Source organism: Syngnathus scovelli, chromosome 16, assembly GCF_024217435.2.
Source record: "Syngnathus scovelli strain Florida chromosome 16, RoL_Ssco_1.2, whole genome shotgun sequence".
In the NCBI taxonomy this organism is placed as follows: domain Eukaryota; kingdom Metazoa; phylum Chordata; class Actinopteri; order Syngnathiformes; family Syngnathidae; genus Syngnathus; species Syngnathus scovelli.
In genome coordinates this window covers 8,137,354-8,146,263 of record NC_090862.1, presented here as the reverse complement: position 1 = coordinate 8,146,263, position 8,910 = coordinate 8,137,354, and the positions used below count along the sequence as shown (strand labels likewise).

The 8,910-nt window shown below is 47.0% G+C and overlaps 2 protein-coding genes across 7 annotated transcripts in view; one reads left to right on the top strand and one right to left on the bottom strand.

Moving 5' to 3' along the window:
* Positions 1-165: 165 nt before the first annotated feature.
* On the bottom strand, positions 166-6,649 carry LOC125983101 (uncharacterized). 2 transcript variants are annotated; one of them, XM_049743990.2, is made up of 2 exons: positions 6,080-6,649; positions 166-2,028 (listed from the first exon to the last, which is right to left on the bottom strand). In XM_049743990.2, the coding sequence occupies exon 2, from the start codon at positions 2,007-2,009 to the stop codon at positions 825-827; it is 1,185 nt and encodes a 394-aa protein (XP_049599947.1). In that variant the 5' UTR covers positions 2,010-2,028; positions 6,080-6,649; the 3' UTR covers positions 166-824. The 2 variants fall into 2 exon arrangements, with proteins under 2 accessions (XP_049599947.1, XP_049599948.1); XM_049743991.2 differs by lacking the exon at positions 6,080-6,649 and adding an exon at positions 2,700-2,853.
* The window catches only part of LOC125983098 (excitatory amino acid transporter 2), a 26,047-nt gene continuing 20,473 nt past the window's right edge, over positions 3,337-8,910 (top strand). The window contains exons 1-2 of one of the 5 annotated variants that reach the window (XM_049743982.2): positions 3,337-3,478; positions 3,561-3,658. The gene's annotated coding sequence lies outside the window, so the exon portion shown is untranslated. Of the gene's footprint in view, positions 3,479-3,560; positions 3,659-6,764; positions 7,172-8,910 lie in introns of those variants that run through there. The other 4 variants (XM_049743981.2, XM_068653327.1, XM_068653328.1 and 1 more) reach the window with 4 other exon arrangements.

Genomic DNA, 8,910 nt, shown 5'->3' with positions numbered 1-8,910 from the left:
CCCCCATCTGGTACAACATTCATACAAAGCCTCGGTAGGGGGCGCTGCTTCCTCCGTGGAAAAGCCAGCATACTGCCGCCCCTCCTCTATCAGCTCCATCCTTACATACAAACGCACGGCAGACATATGTACAGTGCTTAACAAATGGATGCAAACAAATGGAGGTTCAAGCCGAGCTGCCTGAAATCAAGTGCATTTTATTTCTTGATCATGTGAAATCATTTATCTCTTCAACTCCTGGACAAAAAGCGATGTAACATGACTTGATTGTCATAGAATTTTGACTTTTCTTTTTCTAATATAGCTTATAGAATTGCAACCTTGCTCCTGGCCATCTTACATCATCTCATCCTAGTAGAAAAACATATTTAGTATGTGTAAAAAAAAAAAGTTTTCAGAAAAAGTTCTGTTTTACACTAATTTACGTTTAGTCTGTTAAATTCCAACAATGACTTTAAAGAGATTGAATTCAACAGAAATATTTTTTGCTCTTGCTTATTCTGCGCAAAATGATGACATTTTGACCTTTTTTCTTCTAAATTTTCCAAAAGATTGCAATATCCTTCTATTCTGGAACGTGAAAAATATGCTTACATTTCTGACTCTGGAACGTGAAAAATATGCTTACATTTCTGACTGACAGCTATTCTAATCGTGCGTTTGTTAAGCACTGTACGTACGCTTAGACTGGTGAAGGAATATATTAATATCAAAGTCATACACATGCTTACGTACTAATAACTTAGGATATGAAAGATGAATCGTAGAAAATCGTCTTTCTATACTATGTTTCGGTTGTGAGGTCTTTGAGTTGTGTGGTACGGTTATCCCCGCCCCCGTCGGGCCAGCACCTCTCGAGCCAGGACTTGATTGGCTCTGGAGAGCAGCACGCAAACGCAGGACGAATCGATGCGGATCCACCTCCACCCCATCCGGTTGTTGGCATCCTTGGTGAGGGCGCGCACGTACGACTTTTTGGCCTTGCACTCACTCACCCACTGCTTCTTATCTACGCCCAGGCAGCCGGCGCCCGCCACTCCGGTGGGCTGCGACTGCGGCACCCCCCTGCCGGCCGGCCCTTGGCCCTTCTGTAGCTCGGCCTGGCGGCAGCGAGTCTCGTAAAAGTACTGCTTGAGCGGTCCCGTCTGGGTCTGAATGTCCTGCAAGACGGTGACCTCCTGGCCCCGCGAGTCCACGGCCGTCTTCTTGTCTGTCACCCAGACGCTCTCGGCCTCACATACTGACTTCTCGCCCCGCCGGCGGTCCATCAAATGCGAGCGCTTGTCCCTCTTGAGGGGGCGGCCAACATCGGACGCGAATCCTGACGTGTTGCCCCAACCGAGGCCCCGATCGCCGTGACCCTCCACGTAGGCGTCGTCGAGTTCCACCGCGTCGTCCTCCATGAGCCCGCCCTCGAGCATGAGCAGGAGGGGCGGGTGCTCAGGGGGCGACGGCGACGAAGAGAACAGGACCCGCGGGTGGGCGTCGAGAAACATCTCGTCCCCTTTTAGGAGGCCCTCCAGGATCCCCAACCCCACCTCCCGGGTGGCGTTGACTGCGCCGCTCGCAGGGGTGGGTGCCGCACCCCTTGGCATGGCCCCCCTCCTTGACACGTTCCTGAGCTGCTCCGCGGAAACGGTCGTCGCGAATCCTCTTGGAGTTCTTGGCCCGGCGGATGCAGGACTTTGGATGATCTGAGTTTCCACCTCCGAGACTTGCGTGGGTCCATTTGCAGAGTCCAGAAAACCGCCTTCCAGCCTGCTGTGGTCTGGTCGACTGCGGTTCTCTCCCCTATGAACGGCACTCCTTTCCGCCGAGGTCTGGGTGTGGTTCCCCAGGGTGTCGGCGTTGTAGTCCATTTGCGAGGCATTTCCCTGGGAGTTGTAGTCCACGGTGAGGCGACGCCGCTCGTCGTCCACGCTAGCGGCGGAGGCGATCCTGGACATGGGCTTGTGAGGGAAGGGCAGGGCCGAGGCGATCACCATGGCAACCAGGGGAAGCCAGTGCATCACTCCCAAGACGTATCAGCTGGGCGGGCAGGCGAGAGAGAGAGCGAGAGAGAGAGTTACTTGAGGAATGTGCTTGATGCCATTACGCTAAGTGGCTCAATTAAGACGTAAACCGGGCAGATTTTACGGGGGGCACGCAACTTTATGAGCTCAAGCAAGCAGAAGTCTTCCAATCTTGGCACAACCTGTGGAAAAAAGAATTCACATAATAGTCCCGCCTGGTCGTCCTCCGCTTCCTTCACATAGTCATCCTACACACGCTTGTGCACACAAACGCACGCACTCACTATGACACGTACGTTCTCACATAGACACACACACACACTCAGAGAGGTTGACCTTGGAAGGCGAGCCAGTTTGGAATGTGCGCAGGTTCAAAACTTTCCACATGAAAGCCACCAAGGAAGCACACACGCACCTCCATTCTAAAGCTTTGAACGTCACTCATTCATAAAACCTTTTAAAAGTCATTGACACTCAAGATCACTTTTTAAGCACAGAACATTATTGTTCCTATTTTCTTCTTTTTTTTATGTAAGCACTTGTACTAAAAAGTAAGACGTATAGATTAGAGCTGAGAATGCTTGTTCAAACACTAAACAAATGTAATTATTGTAATCAAATGTAGTGTCACCATAAATCCGTAGCTCAATCTGCACCACCTGAAAAGCAGAGGTGGCATCTACAAACCTGATGTGGTTTGAGTGCCGCTGCTATCTGGCCAAGTGTCGATCTCGCCAACTCCAGCTCACTTTTACAATATTCCAAACGGGTTGCTGATACAACCTGGACACGATTAGTCCAGTGATGAGCAGGACAAGTCAAATAAGACACTCCCTCCCTTCAAGTACCTTTGACACGTGACATCACAAAGATAAGTCATGAGTCAAGATGACAGCGTGAGCGCGCGTGTGTGACTCAGCGAGAAAGCACGACTGGGATGCCACCGCTGCTTGCTAGCGAGGGGAGGCCAGCTTATGGAAAAGTTAAAAAAAAAAAAGGCGGAATGACGGGAATGCCAGTGATGCAGAGCTGTTGACGAGGCTCCATTTAGGTCACATTAAGGTCAAGACGTGTATCTTGAGGAGAAGCACACAAATGTTTTGTCAGTCGGCAAACGCGTGACAGAACAAAAGTCGGTGTGTTGACAGGCCTTCTAAAGTCATGCGTCAACCCCGCCCTGCTGATGAAAAGCTGCATCAACTTCCCGTGTTGAGGCCAGGCGTGGGCACGCCAGGAAAGCTCCGTCTTTGCTGATGACTATCAGCGTTTTGTTCCTTCTTCATCTGACATCATTGCTAGCATGCAGTTTACGGAAATCTAGTTAGGGTAGCCTGGATACCTCCCTGCTGGAGCAGAACGGGCAGGGACTATGTCTCTCGGCTGGGCTCTTGATTCACCGGGATGAAGTGGTTGGAGGGAGAGGGAAGTCTGGGCCACCCTGCTGAAGCTGCTTCCCCCTGACTCCGGTAGGTAAAGTTTGCAATAATAATAAACACTTGTTGGTATACATAGATGTTCAAAGTAACCTGACAGTGCTCTTCTCCAAAGGATCTTTTGGAAAAATCATCCCTCTCTGGTTCAATCGGCTGCATACAAACGGCTTCAACCGCAGGCGCAGACGTGAGCGTTTGCCATCTTGTCATCAGGTAAGCGGATCGCCTCCCTTTTGTTTGGAATTAATTGTACATTCCAAAAAATACGACACCCAATCGATAACATTTCGTTTTTGGCAATTTTCCATCACTAACTGTGTGCGTGTTGTCATCAGGTGCGTTCAGTGCAATGACGCCATCGTCAAAGGCAAATCCCGGCAGTTAACACGCCCCTCACACACACGGGGCAATTATACCTCTGACACAATGTGTATTAGTGTGCGTGTGTGTCACACTAAGTGTTTTTGTGTCTCTTGCTCAACACTTGATGATCAGTGCGCTCCATTTGCTCCCGTCACACGCTTGGCTGGTGCACGCCTCAACAAAGACCCTCCACCGTGTGTGTGTGCTAATGCTAACAAATGGAAGGGAAACAAACACGGGGCGTAGCAGCAAACGCCCCCAGCCCACAAGTCATGTAAAAAAACATCATGCTTGAGTGAAGGACCCGGTTGAAACAAAAGCATCCTCACAGAAGCCCGGTCACTTTTTACTGCGGAACCACTGGCACCCAGTAAAAAGTAGCCAGCGGAAACGTCAATGCGGCCTTCAAAGGCTTGCAATTTTGCGCTCTGAATGTGACAGGAAAAGGTTCCCACCTTCCGACGCAGGAAGGCCCGAAGCTGATCCACACCTGGCAACTCATCGTGTACTATTAGCCTGTTAGCCCGCTAATCCAAAATGACGGCTGTTGAGCTCCATTGTCCAACAGTAGTCCGCACACTTTCATCTTAAAAAAATAAATAAATAGCAGGCACAGGGAAAACATGCAAGTAATGGAAATATCCACTGGCGTTTTCTGCCATGCGTAATAATTGAGGCCACACACAGCAGGATTTTGAATCGTGAAACAGTTTTCACTCAGTATCATGAATTACGTCGATCGGCGTTAATTTGAGGAATTTGCGCTTTCTTGTGGAGTCGTCGAAGAGATCCGGGAGGAAAATTTAAACCGTGGGCCGTCACGGTGGCCATGTTTTAAGGCCTGCGTTGATGTCAAATTAGCTAAATGAAACATTTGCGCTTTATGTTGCCTGTTCAAGCGTGCGTGACATTTATGAAATATAGTGGCAAAAACTCTATAGGAAACCTATGACACATTTCAAATTACGCCATAATACAGTCATGTACTTCATGAACTGAAATACAAGTTGTGAAAAAAAGTAGACGAAGTAAAAAAACAAAAAACAGTCAAAGCTTAACTTTGCCAACAAGTGACGACACGGCTGGCAATGGACGCTAAACCACAAAAAGCCAACGAAAGAGCAAAACATCATTCTCTCATTGTTTCACTGTCGGATGTCAGGCAGAGTTCCGCTTTCAGCTCTTCACAGCAGCTCCTTTTGCAGTAATTGGCACCAAAAAGTTTCAAGTGACTTTAGAGGCGGATTACTCCTGACAATCTGGCTCAAACTCGCACATTTCAGACTTCACTTGACATAACTTGTGTCACCAAAGAAGAAGAGAATCATTTGACGTCATACAAACGTTTGAGACTTTAGAGTCGGACTTTCCAATGGCTATCTCTCAAAAACTGGAACTTGAACTTTTCCGGCCGTACTTAGGGCAGTTCAAGCAAATTCTAAATATGTACTCCTGACAGTTATCAATGTGAAATTGAGTGCATTGACATGTTCAATAAATAAGACACAAGAAAAGGTTTCAAATAACCAATGCTTGAAAATGAACAGGAAGTCAGCCATTTTTATCCGAAGTTGCCATTTTTAAGACGATTTGGCGATTCAAGCGAAAAAAAATCCCACCTTTGCAACGACAGATGACAGGCGATGACGTCACAGCATCATCAGCACACTCACTAACCGTAATTAAGCAATGCAATAAAGTTTAATAAAAAGGTCCAAACACGTGACACCTCGCCAGAAATAAGTCATCTGCCATGTAATTAAGTACTTGAATACACATTTGCGTGCGGCAACACCGAAAAACACGCCAGGAATTTGAGTGTTGAACCCAAAATGTCACCACCTTCTCCTACAAACAAAAACAACCCAAATTTCACCCAAGCACAGTCGGAAACAGAGTGTACCAGAAATAACACAATAAAAGTGTAATGACATGTCATTTCTCGCACTTTGCCACATACAGTAGTTGGGCTTTTACAGAACGTTTTGGCTTTTTTTTTTTTTTTTAACCACAAATGCTTTTGATCTGTGGTCAAAGTTTCACAATAAACTTACTCTTGGCATTGAAACTTTAGCAATAATTAAATAAAAGTTCCCTAAAGCGGCTATATATTAACATATTTTACCATTTTATTTACATTTTCTATGCTTGCCAAGGTAGTCGTTCAAATAAGACTTTGATTCCATGATGTCGAACGTTCATTTTCTTTGCAGAGCACGCGCATTAACTTTTAATCTCCAAAGAAAAGCTTAGACGTTTAACCATCCATACCGTTGAGGTGAGATCCGGACCCCGCGTCCTTCCAGCTGACACCGCATTGATTCCCAAGTCCTGTCCTCGGTCAGGCGCTCAACTAATTTCAGGAGGAAAAAAAGTCAAAAGACATTCGCTAAACACGCGCGCACATGTCTGTGTTCTTTTAGAAAGCCCATGACATATGATGAGAATCCCCACAACAAAAATGAGTCACGAAGAAAAAAAACAATCCAATGTGGTGTAGGGGGAAAAAAGAGTTATTAAAAAAAAAAAAAAAAATCCGCCTGTCGTCCTTGGGAGCGCACCCTGACAAAGTGTCAAAGACAAAGTGCTCAATTAGCCCTGAAAAGCAGGCGAAGCCAACGCGGCGTGAAAGATTTCCGGCGCCTTGATGCCTCTCCAAAGAAGGCCAAAGATGAAAACATTCCTCGCTTCAAAGTATGCGCGGTGGCGAGCTGAACAAGTTCGCCAAAATGTTGGAAGAAGCTCCGCAACTCCGCCTGGCTGCAAGCGACGCGCAAAAAGTCAAGTCGTGTTTCAGCAAGCTCGCGCTTGCCGAACATCCATCATCCGGCTATTGCTTTCAACGTAAAAGTACGTTCACGACTAGGGTTTAAGGTTACTCCGTTAAATTGTATTTTGCGTCAATCCTGATTTTTGAGTCGAACAGTTTAACGTAAAACAACACAATATAATCCACTATATAATAATTTGATGTCTTTTATTTTACTCTTTTCTGTCGTGCACTGAGCAGCTTCTCTAACTTGACGTCACATAACTACCGACTGCTTGGTTTAGTGCTGTTTATTAAAAGTTGTTCTTTTCAAGACGTTACCTGTTGAAAAACGCACGGGACGAAGCTCAACAGGTGAAATATAGCGTGTAGACTTTTGTTTTCGGACGTATTTCCCTTTAATTAATAGGAAGCTAGTCGCCCGCCATTTTGTTTGCAGTGAAGTTTTGACAAGCACACAATTGCGTGACTCAAAATAGTTTACCCTTTTTTTCAACTCCCCCTTAGGCCGCGGAGTAGATTTCCTCTCCGCCCACATTTTTATTAGAAAACAATTAACTTAAATAGCAGCAGCAACGTTGGCCTAGGTCCAGGTGAGTTTCTTTTTACCTTTTTTTTTTTTTTTCTACAACTGGGTAGTAAGGCAAATTGTTCCAAACAAGGTGTTGAGTTTTGGATTTGCAACGCTAAGTCATAAAGTTTTCAAATAACTTGGACGTCTGAGTGACTAATCTCCTCCGACTGGAGGCCAGACAGCCGGCCGGCCGTCACAAAGCAACTTGTTGGTTTTTGAGGAATGTAGCGTCGTCGGGAAGACAAATGCGTTTCCAAGAAGGAAGATTTACATTCTGCGTGTGCGTGTGACGATGGCGTTAGATTTTGGTCGTTGTCGTAGCAATGATGCTGGCTTGACTCCATGCCGCCACAGGCGCAGCGCAAAACAAGGCATTGATCTCCTTCCTGGGCTGCTTCTTGTCATGTTGCATCATTGCATCGGGATATTCAATTTGATACCATGGAAATGATTTTGTGGCGTGTTAGTTGTGCACACAAACATTCATAAACGTCTTGTAGTGTTCAAGATTTTGCAGTGATCCAAGAAGCCAAGGCATGTGTTGTCTTCCCAACGTAAGGTCAACCTTGTCTTGACTTGCCCTGCTTGCGCACGTGTGCCATGGAATCTTTACCTTCATAAAGCATTTTACTTTTCTGCCACAAAAATCTGTGTGTGTGTGGGGGGGGGGGGGGGTGCGCGTGACTTTGCATGTGTGTGTGCGTGTGTGTGCGTGCGTGTGTGCGTGTGCGTGTGTGTGTGTGTGTGTGTGTATCATTTATCTGAGGTGAGGACCCCGAGAACAGTCTGGGCGTTGAACATCGTGTCACACACACACACACGCACACACACACACACACACACACACACACACACACACACACACACACATATGGGAGAGGGACTGGGCGGGGGAACGTAAGGTTCAGCACTTTTGACTACTGGGCCTCCCCAACCTTGAATGGCCTTGTTGAAAGGCACAGCCATAAATTGCGGGATGAGCCTCAAACCTTCCCCACCATCACAGACTCCAACACCCCCCACGCCCATCCCCTTCTCTCGTCCGCCGATACCCCCCCCCTCCCGTACAGCGAGCGGTGGTTTCCATCTCGGCTAGTCTCTCGCTCTTGAAAGAGATGAAAGGATAAGCAGAAGAATGGGCACAAAAGGCGGCCGGGCTCGCGTTACCGGGACGGCCCTCGGAGAGCGCCCATGAAAGGCTTTCGGGGATGGGAGAAGACACGGACACCGACAGCGAGACGTTCCGTCCTCAAAAGACGTTTGTCACGACCGGCCCGCTGACGCTAAAACAGATCACTTGCCTCTGCCCTCAAAATCAAAACGTGCTCTTAAAGCTGCCGCGCGAAATGTCACAATAATGTCAGGAGCCTCCGATTGCCACCTGTGAGTTGTCATGCGGTGGATATAAAAAGTCCACCCACCCCTGTTCAAAATGGCTACATGTCAGCGAGGCAAAAATTGCGTGTCTAATTGTGTTGTCACTAATTTGACTTGGTTGGGGATAATCTGGCCAAAGCACGTTCCAGACATGTCATTAAGATAGCTCGGAAGAGGTTTGACATTGCCAAAGAAAATGTCTCAGATTTATCCGATTTGCAGGTTGCAACCTTGTTCTGACAGCTTCAATCTTTCATCTGTCATAACCAACCGGCAAGCGAAACGATTATTAACAACCGTCTTGATGTTATTTGCCTTCTTTAATTGTCTGGGAGGAATTTGGGACTTTTCGTTGACTTTGTAACACAGTGTAGCTTTTCT